The sequence below is a fragment of the Archocentrus centrarchus genome, chromosome 22 (assembly GCF_007364275.1).
Source record: "Archocentrus centrarchus isolate MPI-CPG fArcCen1 chromosome 22, fArcCen1, whole genome shotgun sequence".
NCBI classification, from domain to species: domain Eukaryota; kingdom Metazoa; phylum Chordata; class Actinopteri; order Cichliformes; family Cichlidae; genus Archocentrus; species Archocentrus centrarchus.
In genome coordinates this window covers 26,331,471-26,348,162 of record NC_044367.1, presented here as the reverse complement: position 1 = coordinate 26,348,162, position 16,692 = coordinate 26,331,471, and the positions used below count along the sequence as shown (strand labels likewise).

The window sequence follows — 16,692 nt, the reverse complement described above, 5'->3', positions numbered from 1 at the left end:
ACGCTGCTGTTTACTCTGACAGTAAAGTCACGATGAAGTAAGCTGTCACGACAGTCGCACTTAACCAAAGATAAAAACAGGCACTTGTGAAATGAACTCTGGTACACAGAGAGGTGACTCAGTTATTCCAGCACAGCTTCCTAAGAGAGCTGGCACAGATGATACATGTGGAAAGTACTTCAACTGTATCATGAGTCTCTCTCATAGGTCATTTACTTTAATAAAAATCTCCTTTAAAAAGTGCTTAGCTCCTCAGATCATGTTCCAGCTGCTGAGACAAAAGAGCTTTCTTTGAGTCAGACATGTTTGAGGAGAGGTTTTTTTTGAAATTTTACTTGGAAACCTTGACATGAGTAAAAAAACCAGAACATCACAGATGAGTTTATTATAATGCGGTCTGTTCTGAGAAATCTGTTGGCTCCCTCTAGGGTTTGTGTGGAGAATTGTGAGCTGTTGAATGAATTTAGTGAATCTATCAAAAGGTCTGGACAGGTTTTCCAGGTCTTCATTTCTCCCATTTCAACTTTTACAAATATCAAATCTGATTGTACCAAGTCTTCGTTATCTTTGGCTTAGCTGCACAACTCTGTTCAAACATGTATACGTTACTTTCAGTCATTTTGTTATTTTCTACCTATAATCACATCTGCCCTCGTCACTGTTACCTTAGAGGTGCGTCTTTCTGAACGTCCAAGGGAGCTGCGTCCTCTAGGCTCCCTTCGTCCCAGCGTGTCCATGCCAGATGGAGGCCCATTTGGAGGTAAACCACCAGCGCCCCCTGCACCTCCTCCTCCTCCTGACCCTCCCCCTCCACCCATCCCTCTCTTGCTCTTCAGGGTTTGGGTTCCACTGCGGCCCGCCCCGTTCAGGCTTCCACGGGAGCTGCGGCTGAAGTCCGACGACCTGAAGTGGCGGTACGGCCGGGCCTTGAAGGTGGGTGTCGGGGAGGCCGAGCCGGCGGTGTAGCGGCTCAGCTTGATGTCGGTCTGCGTGGCCTTAATGTCGTCAATCATGGTGCTGAATTGGTGGATGAGGCGCACCAGGGCCATGTCAACACGCTGGCTGATGGCCTGGCAGGCTGTAGTGAAGTCACAGTGGAATGTGTTGTAGTGGCGGCGGTTGAGGTCGTGGAAGGAGAGCGGCACTGCAGTGGGGCCCTGAGGGGCGCTGGTCGACTTCTCCATCACCACTGCGTTCACACTGAAAGTCTCGATCAGCAACGCTGGCTTGAACTCAAGCGGAGGCAGGTTCACCAAGCCTTGCCTTTAAACAAAACGAACCCAAAACATTTAAAAATTAAGAGAAGCGGCCAATGAAAACAGCCTAAAAAACAAAAAAAGAAGGACGGGTAACGTATCGTGTGCCTGCTGTGTTTTAGGACAGTTTTACCTCCTGGATCGCTTGTTTTTGCGCTCCTTGGTGGTATCGGAGTCGACAATATCTGCTCTGAGGCACTCAAGGTTGCCGGAAAACGACAGGTGCTCTCCAAAATACATCTTATAACTAAGCGGGGTTGTATCTTGGGCCTGGATGCCTGTGTAGCTCAGTAAAGGCTTGAAAACAACCTGAGGGGATGAAAACAGACGATCACGGCACAGGAAGGAACAGATTTCTGTGGAGGCTTAACTACAAGGTTTGCATTCAGGGCGTCTGACATCTGCACATGAAATTAAGATAAAAATGGGAATAGGAAATAGAAAGCCCAGTGAACACCTTTCAGAATGTGGATCTGATTGGTTTTCAGTATGACATGGATGGCATTTATATCAGCACAGAATTATTACTTATCGGCAGACCCTTTGGATATTCCACTTTTTCTAACTCAGTGGATATATTTGGCTAATTGCAAATCAGCGTGCATTAAGGCTGCTTTAGCTTTTATCTGCTTCAATAGCATCAACATAAAAAAAACCTCATTTAAAAACCAATTTCTGAACTTATCAGTGAGCTGTAGATACCAAACAAACTACCAGACTAATTAAGATCTAATTACAAAGCGCAGAAACAGATTAAAAGACAGAGAAGTGCAAACAGATGTATCAGCAGCACCTGAGCATCAGCCAGCTGAACAGCAGCTGGACACTGGTTCCCCTCCTCAATGTCAGCCATGTCATCCTGGCTCGTGCTGTGCTGGGAATGCTGGGAATGGGTCCCGTCAAGGGTGTTCTGGTCACTGGACAGCACTGTGTTGAAGTCTGAGGCTGAAGGGATGGTGGGCAGGTTACACGTCCCACCTGAGGATGTGGAACCAGTGAGAGAGTGGGGTGCTGAAGGGTTAAAGATTTTACCACTCTAGCTCCTCGTGAAAAACATGTTTGAATGAATTACGGAGACAGCGAGAGAGAGAACGTTAAGGGGAACTTTACAGCCATTAAATGCACAATTTGTAACTCTAAACAACCGCATCACACTTACTTAATTTGTTTGTGAGAAACTGCTGCTGCTAATTTGCTGTGCTGTCATTGGCTCACACTTGGGTGACTACATAATGACGAAGTTAATCAACTTTGGCACAAATCCGGTCATTACACAGTTATAATTGCACCCACAATTGCTCTGCACAATTGTGAAGGTAACAAATGTTTTCAGTCATTTGCATGGGTGATTCCAAGTAATAAACTGCTATTGAGAGAGAATGAAACAAAATGTAGAGAGCAGCAGTTTGTAACTTGGAAGATGAGCGGGAGCAGAGGGGAACAAAGGGAGCGACAAAGCAGTGATGTGAGGAAACTAACGGTGTATTTAGCAGGAGAGGCTAACAAGCTACCGCATGACTTGAGGTTTAAGACTCATGAAACAAAAAAAAAAGAGCCCTAGTGCCACATAACATTTCTATTTTCAATTTCTGTAGCGTGAAGGGTTTGAAAATACCTGAAATAACACCAGCGGTAGTACCAAAAAGACCAACACACTGGCAGCAGTGTGTGGGCACACCTGGATTACTGCAACGGCCTCTTTACTTGAATGGATTCTTTGTTGAGTCCAGACTGCATGAAAGATGACCGCATCCCTCCTCTTTAAGAGTCTTTACATTAGCTCCCACTAAGATAGCACCTTAATCTAAACCACAGTATTTCCAATATTGACAACACTTCTGAATTGGACCATTTATTGTGTGCTACATATAGGAAAGGGCAACAGGGGGGCAGGATCCTGACTTTTTTTTCCTTTCCTGATACTATCAAGAATTTAGAAACAGCTTAAGGGCTTTATGAGAACAGGAATAAACAAATGGGCAAATTGGCTGGTGAAGTAACTGCTGGGTTATATTAATCTCAGTGTTGAGACAAAGCTATTTAAGTGCATATCAATGGGAGACCTAATAAGGATTGACATCTGAGGAGGTGGGAAATATAGCAGAGCCTGAACTGTCCAATAATGATCACCTGTCAGGTGCAGCGTGAACTCACTTTATATGCAAGTGAAGCTTAAGAGTCAGGCACCATGTTAGCATGTAGGTTCTGTACTGATTTTTAAAAAAAATCAGACTGTTTGGTGAGGATTCAGAACTTTGGAGAGGATAGAAAAAAGTAAAGCCTGATGGAGCCTTTTGGAGAACACTTCTTTTGTTTGGCACCTCAACGACATGCTGGAAACATACTGTCCTCAGTGTCTTCCACCCTCTCATCCAGCTACGGTCACTTTCACATACGGTGAGCTGTAAAACGGCCAACCTTACAGCAGAGATACGTCTGCAGCCTGGAAACTGGAACGATGTGGCTCAGCGAATCAGGTCAGCTGAGCGACTCCTCTCCTTTCTTCCTAAAACACACTTTCGTAGAGCCTTTTCTCAATTTGTTCAAGTCAGCGACAGCAAGCAACAGATTTTATAAACCACGCTGGTTTTTATCAGTCTCTTTTTTTTTGCCTGAAATTTGCAGACCTTTTTAAAGCACTTTGTGCAGATTTTAGAAAGGTCAAAAAAATAAAACCCTTCATTATATATTTAATATTAGTCACTGTAATAAATTAATTTCCCTCTGGTATAAATGAAGGTGTTCTAGATGGCTAATAAACTAATGGGGGGAAATCGCTAACTATCAGCTAATTAGTTCACCAACACCATCAGCACAACACTCAGTATCCCTGACCTCCTTCTGGACTGTTATCTGGGAGTGGTTGGTACTGGTAGCAGAGGCTGACAGAAGAACCCAGTGAGGCTACTGAAACAACATCAAAGAAAACTTTAGCTTGAATCCCTAAGCTGTTACTACAAGAGTGGATGTGTTGGTCATTTTTATCTATTCCAACAGCATCATAACAAAACTGCTTCAATACTTAAAACAAAAAAAGGCTTAAAACAAAGCATTATGTGGCACATCAGGGTCCAAAAACATCCATTTATCATAATAAGCACATGTGCATGTATAAGAATGGCTCAACAAATAAAATAAGAAAAAAAAAATCCTCCATTAAGCTCACATCACCTCACCTGTCTGCAGGCTGTTGTGCTGGGAGCGGTTGACCGGAGACTCTTGGACTCCAGCCCCCGTCCTGCTGCTCACAGCGTTGGACATCCAGTTGTAGAAGCTGACAGAGGAGGGCTCCGACAGCAGCGGGTGCTCCGTCAGCATGTCTGTCCCTGGACAAGAAAAGAGATTGTGAGCACATTGCATCATGGAACATACTAAAAAACCTGGACATGCAGTGATTGACTGCTGTTCATGCAAAATTCATCGTTTATAATCAGCACATATGGTTAATGTAAATAAGGATATGACAAAAGAAATAAGAAAAGGCAAGATTTCCAAAATTTTCCTACTTTCATACCTTAAAAACACATGATCCTATTTGTTATAGATTCTCCTCTCTTAACTTTATGCTTCTCAGGTTTTAGTGCATTTTTCTCTCTACATATTTGTTCATAGCAAGCTTGTGGCTGACGTAAGCACATGCTGCAGTTTGCCACCATTCACATTATGAACGGTAGAGGTCAGTGTTGGAACAGAAATGCAACTAGATGGTTTGAAGTTGTGACAAAAATCAAGTTCAGACTCATGATCAGCCTTTCCCAGAACATACTGCAGTCAGCAGCAGTGCAACAGAGCAGCGGCCGAGTGTGAGCACCTGTGCGAGTGAGCGAGCTGCTCTTGGCTGCGGTGGCAGCAGACGGCTCGTTCCTCTGAGGTGTGCCCTCCAGCAGATTGTGCAGACTCCGAAAGCTGCCCGTCAGATTGCTCAGAAGGCTCTCCTTCCTGGGGCTGTCCTTGGCTGGCAGGCCTCCGCGGCTCACATGGGCGGGTGAATCAGCCGCTGTGTCACCGCTGGTGTAGCTCAGTGACTGGTAGGGATGGGAGCCCTGGGTGTGACAAATGTGCAGATTGCTGAGAGGAGTTCCTGTTCACGCTATATAAGTTTTTCACAAGCTGCCATTGGCTGATCTAGTTCGGCGGCAGGTGGGATAAATTGTGTGTGGCAACATTATGAACACAGCTGAATCTAAAGCTGAGGTAATACTTTTTAGACAAAAGAGCAGAGTTGGCTCAAAAAAACAAAAAACAAAATAAAATATATATATAAACACATCTGATTTTAATTTGGGAGAGAGGAAAATTTCATCTCATCGCTGAATGTAAGGCTCTAATCCCTCCTGGCTTTCCAAAAGCAGAATCACCTTCATACCACAGCCAAGACTCTGCAGCGGAGAGCTCCAACCTTAACATGGTGCTTATATAAACCAGGATATTGTTATGCAACCCTGGCTTATAAAATGTCAGTTTAAAAAAAAAATAATATGCATCTCTCATGACAACCTAAAAATCCTTGTTCTGTCCAACTGACAATTCAAATTTATGAAATCTACAAGCTCATAAGACTGAGAAAAACAGAAGATATATGCATTTAAGGATGTCAAGTCACTGATCTTTTCACTATTTTGGTTGAAAAATGAAAATTGTTTGGCCAAATTTAATTACCAATAGATTAATAAATTAATCAATTCAAATCAAGTGTTCTAGTTTAAAGTATTTGATTTTAATCTTTCAGACACGACAATATGGAATATATTGGAACGGAAACTAATTTGGCTGCAGGTCAACCATCACTGAGCTCACACCTACTTTTAAATTGAAAATCTGTCTGCAACATTCAACAGACCTTTGACCAATGAACACTCATTGTTTCACAGGAACTGCCCAACAAAATAAGGGAAGAGCAGTGATTGAAGTTAAACATCAATGTACAGTATTTCTTGAAAATTTTGATAATTCATTAAAAAAAATAAAATAAAAAACATTTAAAAAGTAGAGTCTTACTCAAGTTTCAGGGGATTTCAAATATAAATGACCGAGAAGTAACAAATTCAGCAAAAAAATTGATGGATGGCGCCGGCTCTGTATCAGATCAGCTGACTGTCGTCTTTGACAGCGGCGCTAAAGAGAGAAATAAACCTTTCTAACAAACCCTGCTTACAAACATGTGCTTTCTATGCAGCTTGGTTTGCATCCAAAAAAGGAAGGGGAACATATGAATGCATTAGCTGAAACTCACCTTTATTCTGAGCACAGACTCGTTGTGTGTATGCGACTTGGAAAGTTTCCTCATGATCTCCACTCCACTCACTGGACCAGAGTTGGCTTCTTTTGGTGGGGGGCGGCTGCATGCTCCCTCCAGCAACATCGTGTGTTCACTCACTGTGGCTTCACAATAACACCACAAAATAAAACTCTGAGAAAAAAAACCTAATTTAAAAAGGTTAAGCTGAACGGTTTGTCATTCATCTCTACAGCTCCTTTCAGTAAACCAGTGATATTAGTCTATAACGGATCTTTGCAAACACTGAAAGTAAAGGTCAAGAGTTTCACAGTCCATCTGTGGCAACAGATGGGTGGCTCACAATATTATTAGCACTCTGAAAGCTGTAAGTTCCCACCTGCGTCGAATTCAAATTCAGCCCCATCCGCGCTGGTGTCACTCTGCAGTGCAGCTCCATTGTCCAGGCCTAAAATTGTGTCACCCTGGTTCTGCTGATGCTCCTTGGGCTTAGTAAGCTGGTTGGGCCTCATCAGACCAATAGCCTTGAAACCCTGAGTTACCACGATGAATTTCATCCACTGCCTGGCCAACGCTACCAGACCTTTCTTTAGAGTAACCAGGGCTGGGACCCCATCATTCTGGGGTAAGAAGAGAGGAAAGAACTGGATTAGTGCCACTGCTTCACAGTGATAACAGATTAATTTAAATAATGCAGGAGAGCCAAGAGAAGAGAGGTTTCTGAGATCTCTTAATTTTATTAGCCAACTAAGTACACATGATCATGTTGTGGACCTGAAGGAGTGCGAAAGAAGAGAATGAAAGGCTCGCACTAACCATGGTGGCTTCCTCAATGACAGAGTAGTCGGCCTGTTGCAGGTAGCGGTGCAAGATGTTACAAAGCATACAAGAGGGATTCTCGTGGAGGTACCGGGCTCGTTTGGTCACGCGGTTGTACTTGCTCCTGATCGGGATGTGGATGCTCTTTTTCTTTTGGGGAATGACAAAATGTGCAGGCAAGTCAAAACCACATGCTACACAAAAATCATTTTTAAAGTAACGATTCAACCCAGAGTGCCCACTGGCTCCTCATGTGCGATCACGTGTTTACGTATGTACTCCTAACCTCGAGAGCCTCAGTCATGATGCAGCCCATGACTGCACAAACGCGCAGAGTGCCCTCCATGTCCAGTTTCCGAAGTGATGATTTCAGCTGGTCGATGGGAACCAACCAGGCGCCAATGGCAGGCGTGGCTGTGCTGAGGAGATTCAACTGCCTGCGAACCCACGCGCGCAATAAAGTCAGACAGTAATGAATCACCTTAATAACTATTGCTCATTATAACTGAAATATAAATCACACTTCTGCAAAGTTAATAGGTTAAAAGCCATGGCATTTAAATTAATATAATGTCTGCAACTGCAAGTGTTTAATAATTGCTCTGTTGCTTTATTTTCTAGTGCAGACACCAGACTGAATAATGTGAAAATTCAAAACTCAACTCTAAACTAAGAGAATGATTAATCAGCGTAGTGTGCTTCAGACAGACGATGATGAAGAGTGGCTGACCTTTTTTTTTGTTAACTCAAACTGTGAGGTCATCTCTTTGTATCATTTCAATGCAAAGCCAACAGTTACTGTAATTATGTGACAGCTTGCCCTACCTGGAGATGGTCTGTGACGCAGAGCGCACATTGGTGGGAGCAGCAAAACTGAACCAGATCTCTCTAATGGTCAGTTTCATGCTGCTGGAGTCGGGTGGTGGGGGCATGAGAGGGAGGTCTTTCTTCAGGTCGTCTGATTCAACGCCTTCATCCTGCAGGGCAGAGTGCACGGGCTTTAACAGGATATATTCAACAGATTTATGGCTCTCCTTTGTGTGGAGCTGCACTTGCCATCATAGATTGTTCTTCAGATTCAATGAACTACATTTAAGGTTATTGCATTTTTTTTATTTTTCGTGAGTAAGAAATAAAAGTGTTTTTTAGTTGTTTTGTTTTTTTTAAATATATGTATCTGAACCTTAAAGTTACTCTGTGTAAAATCTCACTGCTGGATATCAGTAGACTGCAAATTGCAGTCAACTGCATTCTGTTCTCTTTCCCCTCCCAGTTCCAGTGCGTAATCCTAGCTGCCGTGGCCGCTGTAGGACAAACAACTCTGGCTGCCATTTACCTCCACTGTTTACCTCAGCTGGTGTCCGCATCTATTTACTCTGGAGGAAGCTTTAAAACTTTGTGAAAGGAGTCCGATACGAGTCAGTGAGTCAGTGAAGCTCACGTCTGTCCGATGACACTGAGGCGAGCTGAACTTTTCTGTCAGTAAGTGCTGCTGTTAGCCGGCATTAGTGAAACTTTCTTTGAAGTGGATCTTACATTGTTGGACACTTTCTGGCATAATGTTAACTTATAACCAGCTGTTGTTGTCGTTTAGCCAGCTCATTGTCAGCTGTCCAGAGACGGGAGGGTCACATGTCTGATCTGCTGACAATGAGGAACTGAAACAATATCAGGAATAAATACGCATGTTTAGAGCCCGATTTCAGTTCAGGAGATGAGGCTTGAGGTGAGGAGGAAGATGATGACCTTTTATCCAGATGGCACTCGTGCCGTTTCTTTCCTTTGCATTTTTGGTGAAGGGGACCCCTTCTCACATGACTCCTATCTTGAGTCTGAAGGTGCAGAAACAAATTAAAATGTCCCTCCACAGCAGGTGAATGCCTACGAGTTCTCTTCACCTCCGCCTTTGGCGTACTGTGTATGTGACCGATCACTAACCACATAAATAAAATGCAGTTAGGTGGAACGGCAACGTCCATCTCAGCCACAATATTCAAGATGGAGGGTGGTTTCCACAAACCAGTGGCTGTTCCTATGTATTTTAAATGGATTAAGTTTATGAAAATGCATTAATTTGGAAGATGGAAGATGTAGCTGCACACTAATCAGTGTATATTTATGAGTACAACATTCTTTTTTTCTATTAAATAACCTAAAAAAATTAATGTACCTTTAATCTTAGCGTTTAACCTTTTATGTGAGCAAAAAAAATGTGAATCAAATAATGACATTAAAAGAAAGCGGTCAGTTTGAAATAAGCGCAGCAGAGCTTTTGCACTTGAATTAAATTTAGGACCCTGTTAGCTTGTTGCAGAACTCTTTGCTCCTTATTAGTTGCTCATGTTCAGGCTCACTGTTGTGCTGCAGGATGATCTGATAGTGGTGACACTTCTCCTGTGAGGTGCGTGGCATTGGACACTAACCTGACTGTGAGTCACAGCATTAAATTAACAAATTCTGACTGAAATCCATTTTCAAAAATGAAGCCCCCGTGAGGAAACTGCATGATGCTTCACTATTGCTTGCAAACGCTCATCTTCATCGAGTGTGTGGGAGACAAACTGCAGATGCAAATGTTTTTCAGCATTTGTTTGTTGCTGCGAGTCTTCCATAAAGAAGGGTATAACAGGGTCCTACTGGGTTTTTTTTTTAATTTTTTTGCCAGATCGGAGCCGATGGCACTGCAAAACATCTTTTGATTCTGAAGGGAAGTCAGAGTGATGCATCTTTCGCCTGCTTCACTCGCTTTTCGGTCCTTGGGCTGTTATTTCATGCTTCTGCAGAAAAGTTTAAGCATCACATCTGGAAACACCTGTCGGCTGTGAAAATTCTGCCTGCCTACTCAAGCAAGATGAATGTGTTGTTGTCTTTTGTTATTCTCGCTTCTGCCGTGATGTAAGATTTTTTTCCTTCGGCAACCTCGTCTTTTCAGTGGGGCTGTCCCCTCAACCATGTTTTATTCCCCTACACATCTATTACTGTTACACTTTATGATTTTGGTTCAACCTCCTGTTAAACTATTTATCACTAGAACCACTTTGGTACCACTGTTTAATATGCAGTGGCCCATAATCTCACTGTCATGTAAGGCGTAAGTCAATCAAATACAGCAGTGTGTAAGGTTTAAGTTACGTTCACAGTAGAGAAGTCTTTGTGGCGTCTCACCTGGTCGTCTGAGTCTGAGTGCTCATTAACATCAGAGGCTGGACTGACAGCATCATGCGGGAGGTTGTCATCAGACACGTCGGTGCTATAACCACTTCCTGTCTGAGAGCCGGTTGAACCGTTGGACTTAGACATGCCCGTCTTCCCCCCAGTGTCCGAGCGCCCCATCACACCAAACGCATTGTAAAGAATGGCTCCTGACTGACGGCCCCCTGCGAAACAAAGTAACATTCATAAATCAGTACACAACAGCCCTCATCTTAATAAGAGTGTTAATATTTCCAGACCTAAACTTAGGCGTGATATATGATTAAAGGAGTCTGGATTGTTTACCTTTGACCGTGAGGTTCTCAATGCCACATTCAAACATGATCCAGCCCCATTTCTCCAGCAATGCGGTAGAACGGCCCAGGTCGCCTGCTGTCGCCTGGGCATCAGTTTCATCCACCAGTGAAAACTCCTCCATTTCCTCCAGGCCGAAAAGAACTTTGGACTTCTCAAAAGGGATTGCTGTGATAGCACATGTGCCGATGTCTACAGATGATGAAGGAGCAACAACTGTTAGAAAACGCCACATACCCTTTAAGTACAAAATGTACAAAAACCCAACGGGTCTTGAAAGTGTAGGTCAAGTAACAGCAATTTTTTTTTCCACACTGTCACATAAAGCACATTAACAAAGAGTCGGTGTCTGATGTTCAAACAAAACTATCATTCTGCAGAGCCAACCTGTGGAGTCCAGGCCTCGGAGCTGGCTGTGGATTCGGTGGATATTGAGCCTCGCAGCAATCTCTTTGCCTTTCTCGATGCCGGCGTTGGAGCGCAAAGAGCCCGAAGACTGAGGCTGCATCTTAGTGGCTGAAGCGTACTTCTCCAGCATGACGGAGGGCCGGCCATGTTCTGTGGTGTTGGGAGTCTCCTCTACAATACCCCTGAAAGCAGCAGAATAAAATCATGTTAGATACCTTTACAAAGTACATTTGATTGATTTCATAATCTGCACCCCTTCTGGAGCTGAAATTTTGTTTTCAATCAATCAAAGAATAACAATTTAAATTAGGCTAAAACTCCTAAATCCTACTGAACTCATCCTCTTTAAAAAATGAATTCCAACAACCACAGCAGAGCATGTCAAACAGGGATATTTGCCCTGGGCACATACACTCCAAGAAGCTTAGTCACTGGAAGCACACAAACACATACAACGTCATGACAAGCGCTGGAGGCATTACCTGTTCATCCTGAACTGGGTGGCAATCCTGTCGAAGCACAGCGCCACCAGAGACACGTGTGTGACACACTTACTGGAGGAAGATGGTGACCCTTCCTCTACAGAGGCCTGCAGGAGGCAAAGGTTCACCTGCACACAAAACACAACAAAGCAAAGAGACACAAATCCAACGTGACGTAAACTGCTGTGTGAAGAAAAAAAATAAAACCTTCAGAAATCAGATTATGTGGACATAAACACTCATGTCTACTATAACATATTTAGAGAGACCAATTATCCTCCCACAAGGATGCATAAAGTTAGAGCAAGCTTTTACCCAAGCTGAAGGTTGTTTTGGCCCACCCAAAATAATTATATCAAGAAGCCATCGACCAGTTTAACAGCACACGTGACAGAAAACAAGGAAAACATGATCGTAGTCAGCTTTAGGTAATCTTACAGCTTCCATTCAGAGGAATAAAAAAATGCTAATATCATTTAAAAAGGGCTTATAAAACAAACAAACCGTTTAATAAGAGGACTTACTGCTATTATTCTGCACTAAATCAGAGCCCATTACATATTCATCATTTCAATGTAAAGGGATCTACAACCATGCTCACGATTCTATGCTTGCTCCCCCAAACCCCCCTTGTGGTTACAGCATATTTTTTAGGAAAGCCATTAGCCTCTCATTATTCTGGGTCACAGGTCTCACCTTGGGGATGGACACGTTGGCTTGGAGGCCCTTGATTTTCACATTATCTGGTTTGACGGACAGGTCTGTCTGGCCGTGGGAGATGTTGAGGGAGCCAGGGGTCGTGCCCTCTGTCTTGGACAGCTTATGCTCCTGCTTGCCTGTTTGGCTCTGTGTGGATGCAGGCCCAAAACGGAGAGACAAAAGTCAACAGGCAATAAGCCCTGCTTCAACTCACTTTTAAACTAAGAAGGAGATTTTGTTCAATCTCCCAAAATTTGGATGAGAAACATTCGTTTGTTAACGGTTGTTGGTCTGCTCTGTGATTTGCTGTACTTACAGACTCGGTGACCGTAGACTTGCTGATCTGATAGGCTTCATTGAGGACTTTCCCATGCAGATCATCCAGAATTGCTGCTGGGTGTCGAATACTGGCAAAGTGGACCATGGACTCGATGTACCTGACGCAAACCAAATACACAAACAGCTATTAGAAAACTTAAAGTTTCACAGAATGAGTTGATACGAGTCTATATGCAACAAACTGTAATGACATCAGAAAAGATTCTCAATTTAAAAAAAGAAAAAAAATCTTCTTTAACCTGATTTACTGGGTCATTACTCCAAACTGCACAAGTCAAGAGATTAATGTCTTTTAGAATACTGCCAACCCAGTGCTGCTGGCCTCTGGCAAACTAAAGATTCACACTGTTAGACAATCAAGAAAAGGACCAGAGTCCAAAGCTCTGTCAGCAGAATTTCAGATCCAAGTTTCAGTGTGCAGAGGGATTAAACTGGCTTAAGGTCAAATCTTAGCCTTAGGCTAAAAATAATCGTACACTAAGAAAGTGCAGTGTGAGAAAGAGGCTTTTTTTGGCAGTCTTGAGGTTATCTTTATAATCTGGTTTTTCAAACAAGTATTAAAAGCCTATTTTCTAAAGCGATGTGGCTAATTAGGCAGCCTGACAACAGAAGTGTTCCCAGCCAGCCGACTCTGTCTGATGAGCCTCGTCGCTACCTGTCCAGGGATTCGGCCACGAGAGGCGTAAGCACCACGTTGATGGCCCCCTTCACTTCCACAATGGCAGTGGTTCTGGTCTGAGCGAGGGGCTGCTCCAGAGACCAGTCATCTGTCGTTGTGTCTTCATCTGTGTTCTCCATGGCCCTCTTATCCAGGGGGGTATAAGGTGTACTGTGAAAATATGATGAGACATTCATAGGCTAGAATCAAACATAGAAGAGGCTGCAACCTCAAAGGGCTGTAACTCGTGTATAATTAGAGCTGGTGGCTGACACATTACCGGCTGACAAAAAGAAAAACAACCAAACTCATCAGGCTGAGCGACAATACAGCAACTTCATAATTACAGGTTATTGTGCTCTTGAGTGTTTCATGAAAAAAAAAAAAGCATTCTTATGAGAATGTGTTATCAGGAAGTTAAAATAAAAAAATGCAGCTGAAATACCTGTTGTTCTCACCCATCAGCTGAACTCCTCTGTCTAACAGCGAGCTGGCTGAGAGGCCCTGCTTTATCACCTGTAACGTGAAAGAAACGAGCCCATTCTTAAACTGACGGACAAAGCGCATTAATAGCAGAGGAAGTATTACATGTGGACTGAGTCAGTAATCTCACTGCATGTAGATTATTGCTGTTGAGTTAAAGTTAAAGACCTTAAAGCTGGGGACTGAGAGCTGGTCAAAAGAGCCGGAGCTCTCTTCACTGGTAGGCGTGTCCAGATCCAGGGGGCGATGCAGAGAAGACTTGGAGGTTCTTTTATTGGTGGGCTGCTTGACAGACCAATTTGAGACCTAGTCGAGGTGAAGTTAAATGGAGGGACATTAAACAAATCATTATTTCAGGCTTCACATAAACAAATTTAGGAGTGTAATGCCAAAGGATTTACCTGATAGTGGGCCAGGTAGTTCTGGTAACACGCCATGACATGAGGCTGTCGCGTTACCGGGCCTGGCTCCGCCATCTTTTCTGCCTCCACCGAGCTCTCCTCCTCCATGGCCAGGGCTGAGACAAAGGAGGCCTGAGATGTGTGGCTGGGCAGGGGTTGGGGCGGCAGCGGAGGTAGTGTCGGGGGCAGCGGCAGAGGACGTGGTTCAGTGATCAGCTCCCCATTGAGAACATAGGTGAGGGGACCCTCAACACTGTGGTAGATGGAGCTTCGGCTGAGGGAGAAGACGACATCAATAAAAAGGCATCAAATTAATTTCTCGGGGTTCTAATAATGCCAATCTAAGGGTACCTGTTTTAGTGGAAAACAGCCTTTCACTGCATTTGAAATCAAAAATATTTTGAATGCTTATCTGTGAACCAAATTGACGATAATGTGCGTCTGTGTACTTTTTTCTCTTGAATTCAGCCTCGTGCTTTTTTGTTTCCACGATTGCGTCTGCTGAAACTTTTCACGAGAGCGAATTGATTATTTGTGTTGCTGTGGAGGCTGTATCAATCAAAAAGCATGCTGAAATCAATGCAAGAGCAATTTATGGCAGCATAGAAATGACGAGGTGGTTTCAGAACGAGAGTGAAATCCAATTTGTGAAACATACCAGCGGTAAGTGGCTGCCCGCGAATCAAACATCTCATTTGTTCAATCCCTCTACATGACACCCAGACATGCATGCATGATCGAATCAGAGTAATAAAATAAAGCTGCAACATATTTAGCTTCAGGGAAAGCTGCTCTACGCAGTTACATTCATAACTAGTTTGGGATTAAACATAAAAATTACATAACACAGTTCATGTATTCTTGCATATTGTCCAATCAGAACATTTTACAAATCGTAAAGACTGAAGATCGCCTCGCTGCTCGTTTTCAAAAGGTCTGAGTTTGCTTCGAACTCCAGCTACCATCAAACTTAAAGTGAAACCACTCATTCTATTGCTGTATTTAAATGTAATCTGAATCTTAACACATACAATATAAATCAAAAAAATCCTTACAATTGCTCATTAATATTATTTAAATGGGGTAGAACTTTGAAAGAACTACAGCAAGGTCAGAACTTTGCTACACAGGTCATTAATTCCTCTGCTCTTAGAGAGGAGAACTAAGAGACTCTTTGATGTTACTGCGAGCTGTCTTCAGTCTACCATCACCTTAATCCCCATGCTTAACCTTCTACTTGATCTGACCATCCTCTCAAATTTTTCAAACTCTTTAACTTTGGGAACTTTTGCAAGTTTCCCTGGGACCCAGTCGCCATTTGGAGAATATTCCACGCTCCATTTTCTAAAGTATGTTATCGTCTCATCTGACCTGTAGTTCTCCATGTGATACGGTGGCTGCTGAGGCTGCTGCATTTGCTGCCTCCTCTTCTTCTTGCGCCCTGGGTAAGTCCCCGGTCCCTCATCAGCACTGCTGATCGGCTCGAAGTCCTCAGCGGCGGAGAAGTAGGCCTCGCTGTCGGCAACTGACATGCTGGAGTCGGCAGACCGGTACTGATGGAAGGTGTTCGAGTCTGCTGACGGCGTGAAGGGAAAGGAACCGTAGCTTCTACGCTGACGGGGAGAATCCAAGACGTTCTCGTCGCTGCGGGAAACCTCGCTGCTGAACTGCACGCCTCCCGACAGCACTGGCGGTGGCTTATCTGTGAAAACAGCCGCCGACAGGCTCTTGGTGCTGCCCAGCCGACCGGAGTGCACAGAGGACTGACGCTTGAGAGGAGAGCAGAGAGGTGAGCGCACTGAGGAGCGGTCCTGGGAGCTGTTGGGAGACACTGGTGACACTTCCGGGACTTCCCCTAAGGTGCTGCAAAGAAACCGGGAAAAATGTAACATTCAGAAGTTGCAACAAGATATGTATAGACATTAAATCTTATATCCAATAAATCAATGAGTAACTAGAAGCAGAGTTCAGAATTTTGGGGGCACAGTAAATTACATAAATGTGTTATTTGGTACTCACTCAGCAGGGCTTTTGCCATTCATGGGGAACATGCGTTCCTCTGTACTTGGTGAGGGGGAATCTCTCTCCCCTGCCAGCAAGGGCAAGGCAGCACTGGAAGAGCTGTTTTCTTCAGAGGAAGAGGCAGAGCTGTGGGATCGTTGGGGCACCTGGAGACTGAGGTGTTGCTGACCATGCCTCTCAGGCACCTCAGGAGGCAGGCAAGGAGAGTGTGTGTCTGTTTTCAGTCCTGCGACCTTCCCTCCTAAATCAGAAATGGTCACAGTTTAATCGGGTAGTTAAAGTAGGGATGAAAAGAAAAAAAGCTCAAGGCGTCATCATATACCTAACACATTCTCAGTCAAAAAAAGAAACAAGGACACCCACTCTTACTGCAGGGCCTTGT

At 43.8% G+C, this 16,692-nt stretch overlaps 1 protein-coding gene across 4 annotated transcripts in view; it reads right to left on the bottom strand.

Moving 5' to 3' along the window:
* kiaa1109 (KIAA1109 ortholog) overlaps positions 1-16,692 on the bottom strand; it is a 76,287-nt gene that overhangs the window by 36,112 nt on the left and 23,483 nt on the right. For 2 of the 4 annotated variants that reach the window (XM_030718455.1, XM_030718454.1), the window contains exons 27-48: positions 16,308-16,551; positions 15,660-16,151; positions 14,289-14,562; positions 14,056-14,193; positions 13,850-13,920; positions 13,402-13,575; positions 12,724-12,844; positions 12,405-12,554; positions 11,709-11,836; positions 11,206-11,408; positions 10,810-11,010; positions 10,477-10,688; positions 8,137-8,288; positions 7,598-7,748; positions 7,309-7,461; positions 6,872-7,112; positions 6,490-6,638; positions 5,068-5,299; positions 4,433-4,582; positions 2,050-2,234; positions 1,390-1,565; positions 666-1,263 (exon numbers count right to left, since the gene is read on the bottom strand). In XM_030718455.1, coding sequence (XP_030574315.1) covers positions 666-1,263; positions 1,390-1,565; positions 2,050-2,234; positions 4,433-4,582; positions 5,068-5,299; positions 6,490-6,638; positions 6,872-7,112; positions 7,309-7,461; positions 7,598-7,748; positions 8,137-8,288; positions 10,477-10,688; positions 10,810-11,010; positions 11,206-11,408; positions 11,709-11,836; positions 12,405-12,554; positions 12,724-12,844; positions 13,402-13,575; positions 13,850-13,920; positions 14,056-14,193; positions 14,289-14,562; positions 15,660-16,151; positions 16,308-16,551 — 4,595 coding nt within the window. Of the gene's footprint in view, positions 1-665; positions 1,264-1,389; positions 1,566-2,049; positions 2,235-4,432; positions 4,583-5,067; positions 5,300-6,489; positions 6,639-6,871; positions 7,113-7,308; positions 7,462-7,597; positions 7,749-8,136; positions 8,289-10,476; positions 10,689-10,809; positions 11,035-11,205; positions 11,409-11,708; positions 11,837-12,404; positions 12,555-12,723; positions 12,845-13,401; positions 13,576-13,849; positions 13,921-14,055; positions 14,194-14,288; positions 14,563-15,659; positions 16,152-16,307; positions 16,552-16,692 lie in introns of all 4 variants that reach the window. The other 2 variants (XM_030718453.1, XM_030718452.1) reach the window with 1 other exon arrangement.